At 38.1% G+C, this 23,763-nt stretch overlaps 1 protein-coding gene across 1 annotated transcript; it reads left to right on the top strand.

The window, feature by feature from the left end:
• The first annotated feature begins 18,970 nt into the window (after positions 1-18,970).
• Positions 18,971-23,359, top strand: LOC113310463 (methionine--tRNA ligase, chloroplastic/mitochondrial-like). Its single transcript, XM_026559156.1, has 12 exons — positions 18,971-19,404; positions 19,526-19,669; positions 19,757-19,906; positions 20,124-20,291; positions 20,384-20,508; positions 20,690-20,783; positions 21,033-21,131; positions 21,643-21,823; positions 21,992-22,107; positions 22,260-22,415; positions 22,663-22,791; positions 22,882-23,359. The coding sequence occupies exons 1-12, from the start codon at positions 19,072-19,074 to the stop codon at positions 23,068-23,070; spliced, it is 1,884 nt and encodes a 627-aa protein (XP_026414941.1). The 5' UTR covers positions 18,971-19,071; the 3' UTR covers positions 23,071-23,359.
• Positions 23,360-23,763: the final 404 nt, after the last annotated feature.

Raw genomic sequence — 23,763 nt, 5'->3', positions numbered from 1 at the left:
ACATCTTGCTCCAGAGCTCGGACCTTGCCTTGCTCAACTGAAAGACACGAAAATAAATTAGTATTATGATAGACAACAGATCAAATAATTCTTGGATGCTCAGAATATCTGTAGAGACCTGACAGTGTAGGTAAAACTACTTTTAAAGATTCCTCGGACTTAGAAAGGTCAATCTCGAGTTTAGAATTTTTTGAAGTTAACTCGTTATAATACTGCTCATTAAACTCGTTAGTGGGGCAATATTTTTTATGATCGCTCCAACTAGCCTTATGTCGATCATGTGCTATCTGAAGACGCGACAACTGAGCCTGATTCCACTCCAACTCTTGGGATAATTGATTAAATCTCCAAAGCCTCTCTCCTAAATCCTGATTTGATTTCTCGACAATATCTTTTGACTACAGCAGCCGCTTACGATCATAATGCAGATCTCTAATCCAAAGCCTTAATGATTCACACTGACTTCCCAAAGACTCAGCCAACAACCCCTTATCGGCCGCAACCCTTTGAGCCATAAGTAAATTGGTCCGAAGATTATCTATATCCTCGGGCACATACTCGAGCCTCTGATATCGTAGCAACTCGGACCGAAGCTCCTCGATCTCGGAAGTTTGACGATCGATCTTATCATCCTTATTAAAAAAATCTGCTGAAGCGTGGAAACCTGTCCTTTTTCGATGTTTAACTTCTTATTCATCTGGCGATAATCAGAGGCAGCGTCCCTATCTATGCTAGACACCTCCGCTAAGAAGACAATGCTAAACTTAGGATATTGGCACTACACGATCAATCAATAGTAACAAAGTTTTGGACAAGTACCTTTGGCCTCTGCTAGATGCTTCTCCAGTCCTGGGGCTCGTTCCTGCTCTTGTTGCAATTGGGAGCGAAGACTCTCCATATCCGCTAACTCCTTTTGGCGAATAGCAGCCTCCAACAACTTTCGACTGGCAACCTAAAATCAATACATTTCACATCATCAAATAACCCCTTCCCATATTGGATATACGATAAAGGAAAGGCGACCCACCATAATGTTGAAGGTATCCATCAAACCAGCAGTATAGAGGGGCACACCATTGATCATCTCGTCGGCAGTATATGAACTAAAATCGGGAGAAGTGAGTGCACCCCAAAGAATCACAAATTGGGCCCGAGAAAGTAAAGAAAGTATTTCCACCCGAACTCGGAATAGGGGAAACGTGGGGAAGATTCTCCAACACCTCATTCCCAGGGGAAGAACCCTTTCTAGAGGAAAAGTCTTCTGTCTGCTTCTGCTCCTCCCTTTCGTCCTTGTCATCAATTTCTTCATCCATACCAAAGATTTATTCTTCATCATCATCGTCGGACATCACAACAATAATGTTAGCACCAGTTATGGCTACACCCTTACCAACAGACGGCCCAGTAGATTGCCGGGGCACGTTCCTTCTCGAGGCAGATTCCTCGCCTTTTGACTCCTTACTCTTTCCATCGGACTTACCACTTACAACGGTAGACGAAACATCAGAAGGTTTCTGATGCGACTTCCTCAGAAAATGAGATAAGGGTAGCCGATCATTGGGATCCTCACCATCTTTTACAGACGAACCTTTAACACTTCCTTCATCAGCCTTGGACTTCTGCACAAGACTCATCGTCAGATCCATTGAAGGCAACAAATAGGGGCAAGTACATGTACTGAGGATATAGCAGTATATTTGTTACCTTCAATTTCTACTCCTCAATCCTTGTGCTAGAGCCTCTCTTCCGAGTAGTAGAAGCTTTAGTCTGACAACTCTAGGACTTAGGCTATAAAAAATGGGCGAATCAAAATCTTGATGGCCACCCGAGACGATTAGTCAAACAACCGAGCAAAGCAAATGAGAAAACTTACCCGATCAGCATTAACCACCCAAAATGGATAAGGTTCAGCAGGAAAGCTAGGAGGTGGAAGTCTGCCAGTTAAAATAGGACCACGAATAGAAAGAGGAACCCGATCCCAGGCGGCATCACTAGTGTGAGGAGCGTGCTTGTTAGAGTTCGTTCCTCCCTCGGGGTCTTCATCCAGCATCAATTTCTTAAAGCCGCCAGTTGGAAACTTATTGCGATGAGGACTAGAAGAAAAACCAGCAAGATCAGCATTGGTAGCAGTCCCACTTCTATAATTACCAACAAAGATGGCCTAAGGGTAGTCGCTTGCTTGAGAAGGATCATATGTCGACCAAGGGTTCTGAGAACACTCACCCCTTCCTCATTTTTCCCACTCATCCATGGGGCGAAAGGTATTACCATTCCACTAGGACAGGGCACGAAACAGACGAATCTGAGACAATACTTCATAGATGAAAGGGCGGCTTGGGTCATACAATGAAAGACGCAGCCCGAGCTCGAGATGAACTTTTGTGATAATAGTCGCCTCAGCCGAGTGATGAAATTTCTCGACCTCCTCCTTCTTCAGAGTACCTCTCTGGCCCGACACGAGACTGACGTCATAGCCATGGAGGTTGTAGTCATCCTTCAATTGGTTGATGAATTGTTCATCAGTCAAATCCTTAGTAATTTTCTTGTCATTTCTACATGAAAATGGAGGAGAATCATCAGAAAAGATAGAGTTAAGAGCGTGATAATCATGATGAGAAGGACTATCAACAATAAACAAGGAATCAAGAGGAACACTATCTTCATCGGAAAAAGTATAACTCACACCTTTTTTCGGTCATGGAAGGAGTTGGATAAGCCATGAAAGAACTGGAGAAGAAACGAGAAGCATAAAATAAGAGATCGGAAAAATACGATGAAGAACGAAAACCGTAACAGCAGCAGCAATAGCAGGAGAAAAATAGCAAAACCTAGACAATACTAGGGTTTTGAAGGGGGAAGCCTGGCGACGAAGTTAACTGAAGAAGCATCAATGGAAGCAGAAACAAGGAAAGAGAGAAGGTTTGCTTTTAAAAAAAGGATGAAAGAAGAATCAAGGGTTTAACTGTTGGATTTATAGTCTGGGCAGGTTGATAGGGGCCTAAAATACATCATTTGTATATCAATTTCTCATGCTTTTCTTAGCTATTTTTCTTGTATTTTTGTATATTACGCTTCTTTTGCTTGTTATAGGTACTTTGGAGTCATGTGGTGCGAAAGAAGATAAACTGGAGCTTAATTCATTGCTTGGGAGCATTGGGCGTGATGGAATCGAAGACCATCCAGAACATAAGGCAATATTACACAAGATGCTGGAATTACTGAGGCACCATCGTCACTCTTATCAGGGCAGCCAACTGATGTCATCTGAAAGCAGTTCTATAAACACACAAGTCCAGTTTTCTTTACCGAACCATGAGAACTGTTGAATCAAGGTCGATGACCATGATTCAAAGAGCCGCTTCCATATCCTTGCCATTGTTCCGAAGGGTGATTTTCGATGGTTAATGAGAGAGTTTCACAGTCGAGAAGGAAAAGGTACGGTATGTTGGGTTAGGAAAGATGTGGATTAATTCAGGCTTTTGAATCGAGAAACCAAGGAAGAAGAAGATATTATGCCATGAGTTCTATGGAATGTGTAGGAGATTAAAGTTGGCAGTTTCGTTTTTCAGACAAACGAGCATCATAAAAGCATTAAGAAAGATGGGTATTCCATTTTAGAGTGATCATAGTCATATAGGGAAGAAACAACCAAGACTCAACTGATGGGTATGCTGCCATTGATCTTGGTTGGTTGTGACAATGAATTAGGAATATGTGTGATTGTATGTGTTTGAACATTGAATGTGCAGGGAAGGAGCTGTTTTGTGCAATCTCCAATATACAAGCAGTACACAGCCTTCATCAGATGGTTAGGCGCACACAAGATGTTCGATAAAAGTCTTAACTGGCTGAGTGTTGTGCCAGTCTTATTCTCCGCAGATATTAGCCATGATTCTTGTGGTGTCTTATCAAGGGTCGAGAGAGAAATTCACAACCAACAACGAGACAGAGAAGGGGTTGAGTTATGATTTTGATGGGTTTGTAATGATTCAGTGATGGAGGCTTGAGAAGAGATTGTAGCAGGATGGTGATGATTTCAGTCAGAAGTCGCAGTCATAGATGGTGGTACTGGGATTGCGAAGGTTGAAGTGCAGAATGCAATGATGTTGTTGCTGTGTGAGATAAGAACAAAAATGGGAGGAAGAAATGGTGTCAGACATTGCATAGCTGAGATTTATTGTAAGCAGTTGTTGCAGGGAGCTTAAACTGAACTGTGGAACTGGTGTCGTTTAGAAGGATTGGTGATGGAACTGAAGGTTCAGCTGGCGTTGTTGGTTATGAGAAAGACTTACATGCAGAGAATGGAATTGAATGATGTTGAGTTGAGTTACTCTTAGGCTTGAAGTCAAGTTCAGAATGAGTTCATGAAGCTGCTATATTGAAGCAGTGGGTGAAAGAGAGATAACGGGACAGAGTTGATGTTGCTTGGTACTGTTGGTTTGTTGAGCTGGTGATATGAATGTGCAGTTCTTAATAATTCAGGTGGAAACACAAGAAATAGCTGCAGTTGGTGAGGGAAGAAGTAATATTGCATATAGTTAGCCTTTCAGAAGGAGGTATTGCCGTGCAGGAACTGAGCTTGACCCTCACCGGAGCTTGAGCATTTGACTTTGACTGTAGTTGACCAAGTTTGACCTGCAGATTTTGGTGGGTTCAACCCAAGCAAAAAATGGGCTTTTGGCTGGGACTTCTCCAATAAGTTTGAGTTTTCCAGTGTCGCAAGTAAAGTATATATAAAACAAAGTTCTTTAGGAAAGATTATCTTCTTCTACTACTTTTGTTTTAGGGTTTAGAAACATGAAACTTATTTTTATTTTTGTTATGAACTCCTATGCCATGAGTACTTAATTTTACCATTGGTTATGGATTAGTTGGATTTTACAAAGCATGTTTCTTGGTCAATAAATTAGTTTTGTCTCACAATTATCGATTATGATTCACTAGAAATATCGCCATGTATGATTGATTGTTAGTTTTGTCAAGTTGCAAATTGGTAGAACTCGTAATCATATCTATTGCTAGTTTAGGGTTTATTATACGTAAACGTGATACACCTTGAATACACGTAGCATAGTTGTGATTATTGCTTGTAGTGATATATCCAAGTAGTCACATGTGAGTCATAACCTTTGTTAAATCGGATTAGTGCTTTTACACATTCGATTGATTTGATTGGCCTGATTTCATAAAACTTAATGCATCTAGGGAATTAAACTTGATTAATGCTTTTACACGTTAGGTTGTTCTCTTAGGTAGAATTCATATTCACATCTTTTAATGTGTTTGTTGATGATAAGAGGAAATTAGCGGGATATTCTTGCGATCAAGATATCCTAGGGCCTTTGATAAAAGTTGAGATTAAAATATCAATTCTAGTTATTGTGTAGAAAACATGTTTGTGAATGAAGATGAAATCCGTGACCAATATTTTCTCATCCTTGATTTGATTCGTCTACCTTTTTTGTTTGCTTTTATTTATTTTAGTATATAAAAATCAGAAAACCCCCCAGGCTTTACATTAGAAACCAAAATATATTGACAACCTGGTCCTCTTTGTGGGAACGAACTCTTTCTTATCACATACTATATTTATATCTAGTTGAGTGAGAAAGTGAATTATATTTGACGCATACGACTGCGATCAAATTTTGGCAGCGGTTGTCACTTGTTTTTGGTTTCTTATTTTTGTTTTTAGTTTGTTTATTATTTTTGTTTTTCTTATTTTTCTGGTTTTTAACCTTGGTTTGAGAACTCTTGTTTCAGGTACCTATTATGGAAGGAGCATATTGGAACAATGGACACGGTTTTCGACCTCCTCAACACAATGACGAATGCCCACCACCTATGGGATACGATCGAAACCAATTTATGGCCATCATCAATATCCAAGAGCTTATGGTGATTTTCATACATACCAACAACATCTCTGTAGTAGGTATGTAAGTCAAGCACCTAGGTGGGACAATTCTACTTCTTATTTTGTTTATCCGAGATGTATGAGTGCTATAAATGGGCTAGACCAACTTGACAGTGATAAAGGGAACGTTGCACAAACCAATTTATGCAACACTTTTTCTGACCCGACTTTAGATCTTAGTTATGATCATTCACCCATTCAAAGGGAAGAGTCATGTGAAAGAGAAACTATTGTAGCCAATGGTGGTAAGCGTGTGAACGTTAGAAAACTTGCACATAAATTATACAAGTTGGAAGATGATGGAAACTCAGAAGAGCTTGTCGATGCAATTAGTAGGACCATTCATATGGAGCTTAAACGGCGACGTGATAAAGGATGGGAAACCTATGAAGATTCTTATTACGGTGAGTCTGAAAATGAAGATGAGTGTGTTAAAAAGGACCAACCTTTGGAGATATTTGATGACACTAGTGCAGAGGACTCAACTCTTGATCTTTATAATGATCAAGCACCTATTCAAAAGGTAAATGAGTATGATGAAACTAGTGTTTTACAGAATTTCGTTGCAACAAGGTTTGAATCTAATGAAGACGAAAAGGAATATGATGACAACAGTGTAGCTTACTCAAGCCTTGATCTTTATAATGATCAAGAACCTATTCAAAAGGTAGAGCTTGAGGATGATGCAATGAGTGTTCTAAAGAAATTCCTTATGGACAGAATTGCATCTGCAAAAGAGTATGTGCCTTACAACAAAGAGGAGTGTGTCGAGAATGAAACCGATATGACCAATATTGTGGAAGACCCAATTGAGCTTGCAAAGAATTGTAATGAAGATGTTGATGCCGAGACTTTAGTTAAGATAGAAACGGATGAAGAATGGTTGCAAGGTTTGATAGAGGACCATGATATAAAAGATGTGAGTAATTCACTTGAGTTTTCAAGGATGAAGAGGTTTATGTGATACAAGAGATTGTGCAAGGTTTGTCTAACCCTTTGCCTTTTGTTTCTTATCCTTTGCCTCTTATTGGTTTGAATGTATCTGCTTCGAGAATATTGTTGAATGACTTTGTTTCTCGATTTCCGCCATAGAGATGCTTGATTCTCATACTATGCAGGTTTTGGAACAAGAAACCGTGGAAGTACCTGACTTCTACATTCTTTATACACTTCCAAGCGTGGACAAGAATAAGTGTGGGGGAGACTTTTATCGGTTAATATATTCTTTTCTATTTTTTATTGTGCTAATATGTGTGTGAAGCTAGTGTTTTCAAAACAGGTGTTATGGGTGAATCCCCAACTTTTCAGATTATTGGTGTATGGGGAATTCGTCGTCCAAATCGGGCTAAAGACGTTAAACTAAGCGCTAAATGGGAGGAAACCCACTGAGTTTGTATTTCTGTCTTTCGTTTTTCATATCATATTTGCATCCCCATGTTTTACTTCCTCGAGTCCATAATCTATTTTAGAAGAAAATTATGACGAATACCTTTTCGTCAGAAAATTTCAGACTGCGCGTAGTTCAGTCCATAGACCATAACTGTCATACCGTTTATCGAAACATTGTTCCCTTTTGGCACTGTGTAGAAAAGACGTAGGCGAACAACTTTCGGGAAATAGTGTTTTGCCAAATTTCTTACCAATTTGTACAGTTTTCGTGTTTTATCAGTTGGTACGTCAGAATTCAGAATTTTCAGTTTTTCACATTGAGGACAATGTGAAGTTTAAGTGTGGGGGAGTCTTTTGCATATAGATTTTTTAGCCTTGTTAAGAAAAACTAAAAAAAAAAAAAAAAAATAAGAAAAGAAAAGAAAGTCTAGCAACTTGTGCCTTACACTAGTGGAAACATCGTGGTTGCAGGAGTTGAGGAACCCATTAGTAGAGTCTATTCATATGAAAACGAACAAAATATAAAAATAAATAACATGTTAGTTGTCACCATTTCTCGGAGTCGTCACCATATCACGTTCTATTTTAATTTTTTCCATATTTATCTATTGTTTCTCTAAGCGAATTGGTGGGGCACGAACATCGAATTGTTATTACTGCTAGGATGAAATAGAGTGATTGAGTTACTACAAAAAAAAGGAAAAAAAAAGACCTACCAATTGATCAAAAGGAATAAATATGACACTTGGATAAAGCAACATGTGTGTGTTCTCCCTGTCTCCGTCGCCTAAGCAAGCGTAGAGTGCAGGATCCTAGGGAACTAGCATGTAATCTGCTGACAAGAAACATGCGCTTGAATCCACAAGATCCAATCATGATGTCATTCAAAAAAAATGGTTATGTAAAATCGATTACTGGTTCCCTTGTATATGCCAGTGAATTGATCTAGAATTAAGTTTGTCGACCGCTGGTTCCCTTGTATATGCCAGCTGTGTTGACCTTAGAATTCAGACCAGTAAATCAATCCAATAGGATTTTTAGGTTTGTTTTGGCAGTGACCTTCAGACAGATATGGGAAACACCGTTCACCTTAGTCAACAGTCCGCCACCATCTACTTTCTATATCCATCTTTTTTATCTTTTCATGTGATTGTGGTTGATTAGATTTCGAGTATTGTGGTTGTGTTCAACTTTCTGATAAAACTGTATTACTAATTTATGAATTGGATTTCAAAGTGGGTACTTCCTATTGTAATAATTGATAGTATGCAAATTAATAAAAATATTTAGTGCTACAGGTAGTTGGAACTTGGAGTAAAAGGTTTTTTGTAGGTATACCTCTTGTAAACCTTCACGAGACTATAACTAGTCCACTAGGGACACCTAGGGGTTTAAAGGCCTGTTATTCATGCTAAGAGTAACCGTAGCCTCGACTACACGGAGTTGTTGTATTTTAGTTTTGTTTTGTTTGCTCGAGGACTAGCAAAGATCAAGTGTGGGGGAATTTGATAGTGGCCTAAAATACATCATTTGTATATCAATTTCTCATGCTTTTCTTAGCTATTTTTCTTGTATTTTTGTATATTACGCTTCTTTTGCTTGTTATAGGTAGTTTGGAGTCATGTGGTGCGAAAGAAGATAAACCGGAGCTTAATTCATTGCTTGGGAGCATTGGGCGTGATGGTATCGAAGCCCAACTAGAACATAAGGCAATATTACACAAGATGTCGGAATTACTGAGGCACCATCGTCACTCTTATCAGGGCAGCCAACTGATGTCATCTGAAAGCAGTTCTATAAACACACAAGTCCATTTTTCTTCACCGAACCATGAGAATTGTTGAATCAAGGTCGATGACCAAGATTCAAAGAGCCGCTGCCATATCCTTGCCATTATTCCGAAGGGTGATTGCCGATGGTTAATGAGAGAGTTTCACAGTCGAGAAGGACAAGGTACGGTATGTTGGGTTAGGAAAGATGTGGATTAATTCAGGCTTTTGAATCGAGAAACCAAGGAAGAAGAAGATATTATGCCATGAGTTCTATGGATTGTGTAGGAGAATAAAGTTGGCAGTTTCGTTTTTTAGACCAACAAGGAGCATCATAAAAGCATTAAGAAGGATGGGTATTCCATTTTAGAGTGATCATAGTCATATTGGGAAGAAACATCCAAGACTCAACTGATGGGTATGCTGCCATTGATCTTGGTTGGTTGTGACAATGAATTAGGAATGTGTGTGATTGTATTTGTTTGAACATCGAATGTGCAGGGAAGGAGCTGTTTTGTGCAAACTCCAATATACAAGCAGTACACAGCCTTCATCAGATGGTTAGGCGCACACAAGATGTTCGATAAAAGTCTTAACTAGATGAGTGTTGTGCCAGTCTTATTCTCTGCAGATATTAGCCATGATTCTTGTGGTGTCTTATCAAGGGTCGAGAGAGAAATTCGCAACCAACAACGAGACAGAGAAGGGGTTGAGTTATGATTTTGATGGGTTTGTAATGATTCAGTGATGGAGGCTTGAGAAGAGGTTGTAGTAGGATGGTGATGATTTCATTCAGAAGTTGCAGTCATAGATGGTGAACTGGGATTGCGAAGGTTGAAGTGCAAAACGCAATGATGCTGTTGCTGTGTGAGATAAGAACAAAAATTGGAGGAAGAAATTGTGACAGACAGTGCATAGCTGAGATTTATTGTAAGAAGTTGTTGCAGGGAGCTTAAACTGAACTGTGGAACTGGTGTCGTTTAGAAGGATTGGTGATGGAACTGAAGGTTCAGCTGGCGTTGTTGGTTATGAGCAAGAATTACATGCAGAGAATGGAATTGAATGATGTTGAGTTGAGTTACGCATAGGCTTGCAGTCAAGTTCAGAATGAGTTCTGAAGCTGCTATATTGAGGCAGTGGGTGAAAGAGAGATAACGGGACAGAGTTGATGTTGCTTGGTACTGTTGGTTTGTTGAGCTGGTGATATGAATGTGCAGTTCTTAATAATTCAGGTGGAAACACCAGAAATAGCTGTAGATGGTGAGGGAAGAAGTAATATTGCATATAGTTAGCCTTTCAGAAGGAGGTATTGCCGTGCAGGAACTGAGTTTGACCCTCACCGGAGCTTGAGCATTTGACTTTGACTGGAGTTGACCAAGTTTGACCTGAGGATTTTGGTGGGTTCAACCCAAGCAAAAAATGGGATTTTGGCTGGGACTTCTCCAATAAGTTTGAGTTTTCCAGAGTCGCAAGTAAAGCATATATAAAATAAAGTTCTCTAGGAAAGATTATCTTCTTTTACTACTTTTGTTCTAGGGTTTAGAAACATGAAACTTCTTTTTATTTTTGTTATGAACTCCTATGCCATGAGTACTTAATTTTACCATTGGTTATGGATTAGTTGGATTTTACAAAGCATGTTTCTTGGTCTATAAATTAGTTTTGTCTCACAATTATCGATTATGATTCACTAGATATATCGTCATGTATGATTGATTGTTAGTTTTGGCAAGTTGCAAATTGGTAGAACTCGTAATCATATCTATTGTTAGTTTAGGGTTTATTATATGTAAACGTGATACACCTTGAATACACGTAGCATAATTGTGATTATTTCTTGTAGTGATACATCCAAGTAGTCACATGTGAGTAATAACCTTTGTTAAATCGGATTAGTGCTTTTACACATTCGATTGATTTGATTGGCCTGATTTCATAAAACTCAATGCATCTAAGGAATTATACTTGATTAATGCTTTTACACGTTAGGTTGTTCTCTTAGGTAGAATTCATATTCGCATCTTTTAATGTGTTTGTTGATGATAAGAGGAAATTAGCGGGATATTCTTGCGATCAAGATATCCTAGGGCCTTTGATAAAAGTTGAGATTAAAATATCAATTCTAGTTATTGTGTATAAAACATGTTTGTGAATGAAGATGAAATCCGTGACCAATATTTTCTCATCCTTGATTTGATTCGTCTACCTTTATTGTTTGCTTTTATTTATTTTAGTATATAAAAATCAGAAAACCCCCCACGCTTTACATTAGAAACCAAAACATATTGACAACCTGGTCCTCTCTGTGGGAACGAACTCTTTCTTATCACATACTATATTTATATCTAGTTGAGTGAGAAAGTTAATTATATTTAACGCATACGACTGCGATCAAATTTTGGCAGCGGTTGTCACTTGTTTTTGGTTTCTTATTTTTGTTTTTAGTTTGTTTATTATTTTTGTTTTTCTTATTTTTCTGGTTTTTAACCTTGGTTTGAGAACTCTTGTTTCAGGTACCTATTATGGAAGGAGCATATTGGAACAATGGATACGGTTTTCGACCTCCTCAACACGATGACGAATGCCCACCACCTATGGGATACGATCGAAACCAATTTATTGGCTATGATCAATATCCAAGAGCTTTTGGTGATTTTCATACATACCAACAACATCCTTGTAGTAGGTATGTAAGTCAAGCACATAGGTGGGACAATTCTACTTCTTATTTTGTTTATCCGAGATGTATGAGTGTTATAAATGGACTAGATCAAGTTGACAGTGATAAAGGGAACGTTGCACAAACCAATTTCTGCAACACTTTTTCTGACCCGACTTTAGATCGTAGTCATGATCATTCACCCATTCAAAGGGAAGAGTCATGTGAAAGAGAAACTATTGTAGCCAATGGTGGTAAGCGTGTGAACGTTAGAAAACTTGCACAGAAATTATACAAGTTGGAAGATGATGGAAACTCAGAAGAGCTTGTCAATGCAATTAGTAGGACCATTCATATGGAGCTTAAACGACGTCGTGATAAAGGATGGGAAACCGATGAAGATTCTTATTACGGTGAGTCCGAAAATGAAGATGAGTGTGCTGAAAAGGACCAACCTTTGGAGATATTTGATGACACTAGTGCAGAGGACTCAACTCTTGATCTTTATAATGATCAAGCACCTATTCAAAAGGTAAATGAGTATGATGAAACTAGTGTTTTACAGAATTTCGTTGCAACAAGGTTTGAATCTAATGAAGACGAAAAGGAATATGATGATAACAGTGTAGCTTACTCAAGCCTTGATCTTTATAATGATCAAGAACCTATTCAAAAGGTAGAGCTTGACGATGATGCAATGAGTGTTCTAAAGAAATTCCTTATGGACAGAATTGCATCTGCAAAAGAGTATGTGCCTTACAACAAATAGGAGTGTGCTGAGAATGAAACCGATATGACCACTATTGTGGAAGACCCAATTGAGCTTGCAAAGAATTGTAATGAAGATGTTGATGCCGAGACTTTAGTTAAGATAGAAACGGATGAAGAATGGTTGCAAGGTTTGATAGCGGACCATGATATAAAAGAGGTGAGTAATTCACTTGAGGTTTTCAAGGATGAAGAGGATTATGTGATACAAGAGATTGTGCAAGGTTTGTCTAACCCTTTGCCTTTTGTTTCTTGTCCTTTACCTCTTATTGGTTTGAATGTATGTGTGCTTCGAGAATATTGTTGAATGACTTTGTTTCTCGATTTCCGCCATTAGAGATACTTGATTCTCATATTATGCAGGTTTTGGAACAAGAAACCGTGGAAGTACCCGACTTCTACATTCTTTATACACTTCCAAGCGTGGACAAGAATAAGTGTGGGGAAACTTTTATCGGTTAATATATTCTTTTCTATTTTATTTTGCTAATATGTGTGCGAAGCTAGTGTTTTCAAAACAGGTGTTATGGGTGAATCCCCAACTTTTCAGATTATTGGTGTATGGGGAATTCGTCGTGCAAGTCGGGCTAAAGACGTTAAACTAAGCGCTAAATGGGAGGCAACCCAATGAGTTTGTATTTCTATATTTCGTTTTTCATATCATATTTGCATCCCCATGTTTTCCTTCCTCGAGTCCATAATCTATTTTAGAAGAAAATTATGACGAATACCTTTTCGTCAGAAAATTTCAGACTGCGCGTAGTTCAGTCCATAGACCATAATTGTCAGACCGTTTATAGAAACATTGTTCCCTATATACACTGTGTAGAAAAGACGTAGGTGAACAACTTTTGTGAAATACTGTTTTGCCAAATTCCTTACCAATTTGTACAGTTTTCGTGTTTTATTAGCTGGTACGTCAGAATTCAGAATTTTCGGTTTTTCACATTGAGGACAATGTGAAGTTTAAGTGTGGGGGAATCTTTTGCATATAGAGTTTTTAGCCTTGTTAAGAAAAACTAAAAAAAAAAGAAGAAAATAAGAAAAGAAAGTCTAGCAACTTGTGCCTTACACTAATGGAAACATCGTGGTTGTAGGAGTTGAGGAACCCATTAGTAGAGTTTATTCATATGAAAACGAACAAAATATAAATATAAATAACATGTTAGTTGTCACCATATCTCGGAGTCGTCACCATATCATGTTCTATTTTTATTTTTTTCATATTTATCTATTATTTCTCTAAGCGAATTGGTGGGGCACGAACATCGAATTGTTATCACTGCTAGGATGAAATATAGTGATTGAGTTACTACAAAAAAAAAAAAAAAGACCGACCAATTGACCAAAAGGAATAAATATGACACTTGGATAAAGAAATATGTGTGTGTTCTCCCTGTCTCCGTCGCCTAAGCAAGCGTAGAGTGCAGGATCCTAGGGAACTAGCATGTAAGCTGCTGACAAGAAACATACGCTTGGATCCACAAGATCCAATCATGATGTCATTCAAAAAAAGAAATGGTTATGGTGAATAAAATCGATTACTGGTTCCCTTGTATATGCCAGTGAATTGATCTAGAATTAAGTTTGTCGACCGCTGGTTCCCTTGTATATGCCAGCTGTGTAGCTCAATCCTATAGGATTTTTAGGTTTGTTTTGGCAGTGACCTTCAGACAGATATGGGAAACACCGTTCACCTTAGTCAACAGTCCGCCACCATCTACTTTCTATATCCATCTTCTTTATCTTTTCATGTGATTGTGATTGATTAGATTTCGAGTATTGTGGTTGTGTTCAACTTTCTGATAAAGCTGTATTACTAATTTATGAATTGGATTTGAAAGTGGGTACTTCGTCTTGTAATCATTGATAGTATGCCAATTAATAAAAATATTTAGTGCCAAGGGTAGTTGGAATTTGGATCAAAAGGTTTTTTATAGGTATACCTCTTGTAAACCTTCACGAGACTATAACTCGTCCACTAGGGACACCTAGGGGTTTAAAGACATGTTATTCATGCTAAGAGTAACTGTAGCCTCGACGACACGGAGTTGTTGTATTATAGTTTTGTTTTGTTTTCTCGAGGACTAGCAAAGATCAAGTGTGGGGGAATTTGATAAGGGGCCTAAAATACATCATTTGTATATCAATTTCTCATGCTTTTCTTAGCTATTTTTCTTGTATTTTTGTATATTACGCTTCTTTTGCTTGTTATAGGTACTTTGGAGTCATGTGGTGCGAAAGAAGATAAACCGGAGCTTAATTCATTGCTTGGGAGCATTGGGCGTGATGGAATCGAAGCGCAACTAGAACATAAGGCAATATTACACAAGATGCTGGAATTACTGAGGCACCATCGTCACTCTTATCAGGGCATCCAACTGATGCCAGCTGAAAGCAGTCTCCAGTTTTCTTCACCGAACCATGAGAACTGCTGAATCAAGGTCGATGACCAAGACTCAAAGAGCCGCTGCCATATCCTTTCCATTGTTACGATGGGTGATTGACGATGGTTAATGAGAGAGTTTCACAGTCGATAAGGACAAGGTACGGTATGTTGGGTTAGGAAAGATGTGGATTAATTCAGGCTTTTGAATCGAGAAACCAAGGAAGAAGAAGATATTATGCCATGAGTTCTATGGACTGTGTAGGAGAATAAAGTTGGCAATTTCGTTTTTTAGAACAACAAGGAGCATCATAAAAGCATTAAGAAGGATGGGTATTCCATTTTAGAGTGATCATAGTCATACTGGGAAGAAACAACCAAGACTCAACTGATGGGTATGCTGCCATTGATCTTGGTTGGTTGTGATAATGAATTAGGAATGTGTGTGATTGTACGTGTTTGAACATCGAATGTGCAGGGAAGGAGCTGTTTTGTGCAATCTCCAATATACAAGCAGTACACAACGCTCATCAGATGGTTAGGCGCACACAAGATGTTCGATAAAAGTCTTAACTGGATGAGTGTTGTGCCAGTCTTATTCTCTGCAGATATTAGCCATGATTCTTGTGGTGTCTTATCAAGGGTCGAGAGAGAAATTCGCAACAACAACGAGACAGAGAAGGGGTTGAGTTATGATTTTGATGGGTTTGTAATGATTCCGTGATGGAGGCTTGAGAAGAGATTGTAGCAGTATGGTGATGATTCCAGTCATAAGTCACAGTCATAGATGGTGGTACTGGGATTGCGAAGGTTGAAGTGCATAATGCAATGATGCTGTTGCTGTGTGAGATAAGAACAAAAATGGGAGGAAGAAATGGTGATAGACAGTGCATAGCTGAGAATTATTGTAAGCAGTTGTTGCAGGGAGCTTAAACTGAACTGTGTAACTGGTGCCGTTTAGAAGGATTGGTGATGGAACTGAAGGTTCAGTTGGCGTTGTTGGTTATGAGCAAGACGTACATGCAGATAATGGAATTGAATGATTTTGAGTTGAGTTACGCTTAGGCTTGCAGTCAAGTTCAGAATGAGTTCATGTAGCTGCTATATTGAAGCAGTGGGTGAAAGAGAGATAACGGGACAGAGTTGATGTTTCTTGGTTATGTTGGTTTGTTGAGCTGGTGATATGAATATGCAATTCTTAATAATTCAGGTGGAAACACAAGAAATAGCTGCAGTTGGTGAGGGAAGAAGTAATATTGCATATAGTTAGCCTTTCAGAAGGAGGTATTGTCGTGCAGGAACTGAGCTTGACCCTCACTGGAGCTTGAGCATTTGACTTTGACTGGATTTGACCAAGTTTGACCTCCGGATTTTGGTGGGTTTAACCCAAGCAAAAAATGGGATTTTGGCTGGGACTTCTCCAATAAGTTTGAGTTTTAGAGAGTCGCAAGTAAAGTATATATAAAACAAAGTTCTCTAGGAAAGATTATCTTCTTCTACTATTTTTGTTCTAGGGTTTAGAAACATGAAACTTCTTTTTATTCTTGTTATGAACTCTATGCCATGAGTACTTAATTTTACCATTGGCTATGGATTAGTTGGATTTTACAAAGCATGTTTTTTGGTCAATAAATTAGTCTTGTCTCACAATTATCGATTATGGTTCACTAGAAATATCGTCATGTATGATTGATTGTTAGTTTTGTCAAGTTGCAAATTGGTAGAACTCGTAATCATATCTATTGCTAGTTTAGGGTTTATTATACGTAAACGTGATACACCTTGAATACACGTAGCATAATTGTGATTATTGCTTGTAGTGATACATCCAAGTAGTAACATGTGAGTCATAACCTTTGTTAAATCGGATTAGTGCTTTTACACATTCGATTGCTTTTATTGGCCTGATTTCATAAAACTTAATGCATCTAGGGAATTAAACTTGATTAGTGCTTTTACACGTTAGGTTGTTCTCTTAGGTGGAATTCATATTCGCATCTTTTAATGTGTTTGTTGATGATAAGAGGAAATTAGCGGGATATTCTTGCGATCAAGATATCCTAGGGCCTTTGATAAAAGTTGAGATTAAAATACCAATTCTAGTTATTGTGTAGAAAACATGTTTGTGAATGAAGATGAAATCCGTGACCAATATTTTCTCATCATTGATTTGATTCGTCTACCTTTATTATTTGCTTTTATTTATTTTAGTATATAAAAATCAGTAAAAACCCCCTGGCTTTACATTAGAAACCAAAACATATTGACAACCTGGTCCTCTCTGTGGGAACAACCTCTTTCTTATCACATACTATATTTATATCTAGTTGAGTGAGAAAGTGAATTATATTTGACGCAGACGACTGCGATCACATGTACAACCGGAAGAGAAGGTAGCAGGTCATAAAGTTGATGCTAGTGGGGATCTGCATGGCGGGAAACGCGGCATGGCTAGAGTTGTGGGAGTCGAAGCACTTTCTTCCCCTTGTGTCGGGCACAAAAGTGAAAGAAGGGGCATAAATGTAGGTGAAAATAATCCACAGACCCAGGTGGAGCAATCCTAACAATATCGTATAGATGATAGGGAAAGAGCGTAGCACCGAATCATCTTCTTAAAGACTGGCGCGAAGAAAGAGATACCCAGAAGAACCCATGAAGCCAGCACATGTAAAGGTGAAACTCGGATGTGATGGAAAGATGTCTGTCGGACGCTAGAGTAATAAATGCTCTGACAGGGTAGCTGGAGAAGATAAGAAGAATCTGGTCAAAGTGGGGTCGAATGCTAATAACATCGGGTCAGGATAGAGAACGACTTCGAATCATATAGCATCAAGTAGCCAACATCGGGTAGAAGAATATCGGGAGCCATACCCACCAAGGTCGGGTCAACATCTTGGACGAGACGCCATTTACCACCCGAGAAGAACATCAATAAAGATATACCATGACATACACTGTAACTTGGATGTATCAACATATTAGCCTATAAATAGAGAGCCTTGTAATGAGCTAAGGACGAAGTAATTAGTGAGGGAGAAGAGAACACTAAGAATATTTTGGAGAGAATAGATTGTTGGCTAGTAAGAATCACCATTTGTAATCTTGAGTTGAGTAATAAAATCATCCTTTCACCCCCGTGGAGTAGGTAATCATGCCGAACCACGTATATCTTGTGTTCATGTTCATCTCTTGCTTGTTTACTTATACTACGTATATTTGAGATGCATTGGATGTAGTAGTAAGATTTTCCACATCTACAACATAGATATAACCGAGAACTACAAATGATGCAACAAACCTTGTTGTCAGATTGGGCGGCCTTGAGAAACCTTGCATAAATGTGTATGGTGTTGGTAGTACCTGAAAAAGGTCACAGGAATAGTCTCAGAAAACGTGCGATCACTTTTCCCAATTACTAAAACACCATAGAAATTCTTAAGGTAGAATAGGGCAAACCTCAGTATTCAAAAGAGAAATTTATTCTTATGACCCTGGAAATTATGGGTCTTATTCTTTTGGCCCAAGGGTTATTTAATAAAATTGTAAATTATTTCGGTGGCCCTGGAATATTATAACCGGTGTGCATATTGCCCGCACATAAAATCAGTGTGCATATTACCTGCACACTATAAAATCTGAAGAAAATTTAAAAAATTATGTACAAAAATCAGTGTGTATATTTCCTGCACATAAAATTAGTGTGCATATTGTCTGCACACTACGAAATATGAAGAAAATTTAAAAAAATTATTTAGAGAATAAAAAATTTCATGAAATGAAAATTTGATAGTTGTATTTACGCTCGTTGTGTAGCTCTTTCAAAAAGCTTTCCAAATATATAAAATTTGTTGAATGTTTACGTATGATTTGTGAGACATGTTATGTTTAAGTTGGTATGACGAATATACCCTTAAATAATATAATTTATCATTTGATAACATCATCAAACATCTTTATCCAAATGACCCTCCTTCTTTTTTAAGGGTAATTTCAATAAAATGGGTTAGTTTGTTTTTTAATTGAGCCAAAAACCATTTGAGTGAAAGAAAGTGGGAGGGTCAAACACTTAATTCCCACAAAACAAAAACGTGGCATAGGTTATGGAGTTTGAGTCTTGACTTCCGGTTCCGGATAATAAGACATAAAGGCAAGGCAATACTTCGGAGTTTCGAGAGAAAGAGAGATGTCGGGGAGAGTAATATTCTGCAACCCACAAAATAGTCTCTGGTTATTCTCTCCATTATCTTCTTCTTCTTCGATCAAATCCAAAACTACCTATATCAAAAATGTTTTTTTAAATCGCCGAAATCTTCTTTCCTTCTCACCAAAACCTTCTTCATCATCTTCATCCGCCTTGTTCTGTTGCTGTAGCAGCAGCAGTAGCGATGGTGGAGCTCAATCCATTACTCCAGCAGACCCATTCATTCTCACCACACCTCTTTATTACGTAAATGCCCCTCCTCATATGGGCAGTGCCTACACTACAATTGCTGCTGATGCCATTGCTCGATTTCAGGTAAACCCCTCTTCTCCATCCGTTCAGGCTGAAATTTGTAGATACCCCAGACTTCATTTTGTTTCAAACTCACTACCAAAAAAAAATGGTATTAATTTGGTTTCTTTGTTGATACTACCAGAGATTGTTAGGGAAGAAAGTTATATTCATAACTGGTACAGATGAACATGGAGAGAAGATAGCCACTGCTGCAGCTGCCAGTGGTTCGACTCCAATTGAACATTGCAACAATATCTCACAGGCTTATAAATTTCTTTGGAAGGATGTAAGATTTGTTTGACTTTATATTGGAAGAAATGTTTTAAAATCTGTTTAGATTGGATTAGTATTGAGTATTTTTGTTTATTTGCAGCTAGACATAGCTTATGACAAGTTTATTCGAACAACTGATTCAAGTCATGAAGAAATTGTCAAGGAATTTTATGCTAGAGTCCTTGCTAGTGGTGACATTTATCGAGCTGATTATGAGGGACTCTATTGTGTTGGTTGTGAAGAGTATAAGGTGGGTAAACCTTCATTTGGATAAAGGTGTCAGAATGTGATTGATTAGAAGGTTTAATATGATAATGAGGTTTTGTTATAATTCACCTATAGAAGCTTGTCTTGAACAATCAGTTTAGCTGAATACAATGTCAATCTTCTTAACTTCGGCTAGTTATTTTTTCCCTTGGTCAGCAGATAAAATTTTGTTGATATCTTTATTTTCAAAATATATGCAGGATGAGAAAGAACTGCTTGAGAACAGTTGTTGCCCTATGCACCTAAAACCCTGTGAGGCCCGTAAGGAGGATAACTACTTCTTTGCCTTGTCAAAATATCAAAAGTCACTGGAGGAGGTTTTAGCACATAATCCAGATTTTATACAGCCTTCCTACCGTTTGAATGAGGTGCGGCTGACAGTACTAACATTGCTTGTAGGATTATTTTTTTTGTTCGAAAAATTCTTGCACCAAATTATCTTTCTGACAGATTCTTATAGGTGCAAAGCTGGGTCAAGAGTGGCTTAAGGGATTTCTCAATTTCGCGGGCGTCTGTGGACTGGGGTATTCCTGTTCCTACTGATGAAAAACAAACTATCTATGTCTGGTTTGATGCTTTATTGGGGTAATGTCTGCGGCTTCACTTATCTTTAAACTTTTTTATGGTTGAGCCTGGGAGAGTTTTGCCCTTTCGCAATTCCTGTGGATATTTGAGTAGACACTCCAAGATATCCTATGTCTTACATTGTAGTTTAGGCTCATTCTGGGTGCACTATTTACTTATACTTCTCTTTTTTGTTACTTAGATATGTATCGGCATTGTCGCAAGAAGAAGAAAAGCCCACTTTGCAACATGCAATTTCTTCAGGTTGGCCTGCTTCATTGCACTTAATTGGCAAGGTAACAAATCTCGTAATGCAATGCTTTGTGTTAGGTCAATTCTGACAATTTTCTGAAATCTATTTGTGTCCCCTAATTTCTTTCTTGAAACTGGACTATTGTTGGGTTCAAATTCGCCTAAAATCTCGTAATGTTTTCAGATGATGTAGTTACTCTTAGGATCAGTATTTCTCACGACCTAATTACTTTAACGAAACACAGCTTGGTCTTTTTGTCAAATCTCATCAGTTCCCTTGTTCTTTTTCACAGGATATCTTGCGGTTTCATGCAGTTTATTGGCCAGCTATGTTGATGTCTGCTGGACTAAGCCTTCCAAAGATGGTTTTCGGCCATGGATTCCTAACCAAGGTAATTTATACTGAAATACGCTACGTTTAGGCGATACTCAATTCCAGTCCATGCATGACAATCTGCATTTTTAATCCTCTATGGGCACGTTCCATGTATGATGGAGGAGTCTTCCAAAAAAAAGAAACATGATTGCTTCAGTTTCTATCCGTTGTAATGCCTTGTGGATGGATGAATTTGTTGGCAAGTGGCATTGACGAGTCTGTGGGGTGGTTTGGTATATAGAAAGTAGTCAGTCATAAAAACTTCTGATTCAGATGCATCGTTATGGTCTCTACTAGTTTGTTCTACGTTCTCAGATGTGATCAGTTTCAAAAAATTTATTAGGTAAAGGTTTCATTAATAAAGTAGTTTACTAGTTTCCATTTTGTAATCCTAATAATGAAACTCACCTCTAGTGCCTGATGAACTGAAATAATAGGATGTTCAAAAAGTCGATAGGTTCTGATATATTATCTCATTAAGTGATTTTCATTTCATGCAGCAATGCTTTTTATTTTGAAAATTTTAGGATGGCATGAAAATGGGGAAATCACTTGGTAATACACTCGAGCCAAAGGATTTGGTGCTTAGGTTTGGTTCTGATGCAGTGAGGTACTTCTTTCTTAGGGAAGTAGAACTCGGAAATGATGGGGACTACTCCGAGGAACGGTTCATCAACATTGTCAACGCTCATCTTGCCAATACAATAGGTAGTTTCTGGTTTCTGTTTCATGGTTAACTATTGCTAACTACTGACACTAGTACGTGGCTTCGGGTTATAAAAAATAGTACTAAAATACACTCAAAGCTATTGGGGTCATCCTAAGTTCTAGCTCTGACATTGTTTTAAAACTGTTAAAACACTAAAATTTGTGCAGGAAATCTTCTTAACCGTACGCTTGGGCTTCTGAAGAAGAACTGTAACTCAACTTTAATTGTTGATTCGGTTACTGCAGCCGAAGGGAGTGCACTCAAAGACACTGTAGAGAAGTTGGTAAGTATTGTAGAAGGCCCGGCAATATTATTTAGATATATATAATTTTACTTTATGCATGATTCCAATTGTTATTGTTAGCTATATTAACAAAAGTTGTACACATCTCAAGTCACTCAATTATTCTGAGCATTTCCTGCCATTTTTTGTAGGTAAGGACAGCAAAGGACCACTATGAAAACCTATCCTTATCCTTAGCTTGTGAGGCCGTCCTAGAGATTGGTAATGCAGGGAACTTGTATATGGATGAACGGGCTCCATGGTCTCTTTTCAAAAAAGGTGGCGATGCTTCTGAAGCTGCTGCAAAGGTTTTCTCTTAATTATCTCACCATAGGATTTAAAAACAAGAAAACGGAAATGGAGGATCTGAAAGATGATATGTTTTATAAAAGACTTGTAAACTATACTCGTCGTTAAGTTTTCGTTTCATACGGCCAAGTATACTCTGAGCAATCGTTGTTGACCTTTCCCGAGCTAATTGCAAAACGATTTTTAAGTTTTTTACTCTTACTAAAGGAATGTCTTTTTTAATTATCCCGCATTTGTTTTTGGCAGGACCTCGTTGTAATTTTGGAAGTCGTGAGGATTATTGCAGTAGCATTAGCTCCTGTAACCCCAAGTTTATGTTCGCGGATATATTCACAGCTTGGCTATTCAAACGATCAGTTTGAAGCTATTACTTGGGTCTCTCTTTCCTTCTCTCTCTAACCTCCTTGGTGAATTTGAGTTGTAAATCTTGTTAAACTCATCCAATGATGTACTTTCTTTATGCAGAGTGAGACCAGGTGGGGAGGGCTTAAAGGTCGTCAGGTTATGGCTCAGGCAATTCCCATCTTCGCGAGGATTGAAATTATCAAAGAAGAGGAAAATGGAGGTGAAACTCCAAAGAAGGCAGTGAAAGATAAGAAACAGAAACAGAAACCAAAGCCAAAGCCTCAAGTAGCTGTAGAAGCTCAGGGTTAGGACTTGCATATAAGACTCTGCAAGTTTTCTTTGATGCGAGTTTTTTTTAATTGGATCATTGAATATTTTTTTTTTTCTTTTTTTTTTTGATACGAAAGTGGGTTGCATTGATGATTAAATAGCAGTTTTGTTTGCTTGAATACAATTCTCAATTCCCGTAGGATAAGAGACAGGTAACTCTATAGGGAATTTTGCAGCTACATGTGCTGCATTATTAACTGTTCTTTTGACAAAAGAACAAGACCAAACTTCAAATTGTCTAAGTAAATAAATGCAATCTTCTATGATATTATTATGGATCCAGTGAACTGCTCTCCCCTGCTCCCATTGACAGCCATCACCACGTTGTTACAGTCGCCTTCAAAGTGGACTTCTTTTAGCTCTAGTTCTTTTGCCCATTTGATTGCTTCTAGTAACGCTAGTGCTTCGGCTTGTTCTGCATCTACTGCTGTTGTGGGAATGCATCTAACTCCATGGCATATACCTGCAAAACCACGCCAAATTAGACCAAGTCCAGCTATTCATGTTTCTTTATAGAATGAAGCATCGAAATTAATCTTAAAAGCTCCTTGGTTAGGAGATTTCCAAGATAGTAATTCTGCATCAACATTATGACTTCTTGGTTGTTGGATGGATCTGTGGATAAACCATTCATTAAATTCCTTATTGATCCTCCCTGCAGTTTCCTGTACA

Source organism: Papaver somniferum, chromosome 9 (genome assembly GCF_003573695.1).
Source record: "Papaver somniferum cultivar HN1 chromosome 9, ASM357369v1, whole genome shotgun sequence".
NCBI lineage: Eukaryota > Viridiplantae > Streptophyta > Magnoliopsida > Ranunculales > Papaveraceae > Papaver > Papaver somniferum.
Note: the sequence above shows the minus strand (reverse complement) of the source record. Positions and strands in the feature narration are given on the sequence as shown.

What these genes read in the sequence shown, in the direction of transcription:
- LOC113310463 (XM_026559156.1), top strand. Translation starts at nt 19,072, where the DNA reads ATGTCGGGGAGAGTAATATTCTGCAACCCACAAAATAGTCTCTGGTTA. An exon ending in ATGCCATTGCTCGATTTCAG is followed by an intron (nt 19,405 to 19,525) that starts GTAAACCCCTCT and finishes TGATACTACCAG; the next exon opens with AGATTGTTAGGGAAGAAAGT. An exon ending in TTGGTTGTGAAGAGTATAAG is followed by an intron (nt 19,907 to 20,123) that starts GTGGGTAAACCT and finishes AAATATATGCAG; the next exon opens with GATGAGAAAGAACTGCTTGA.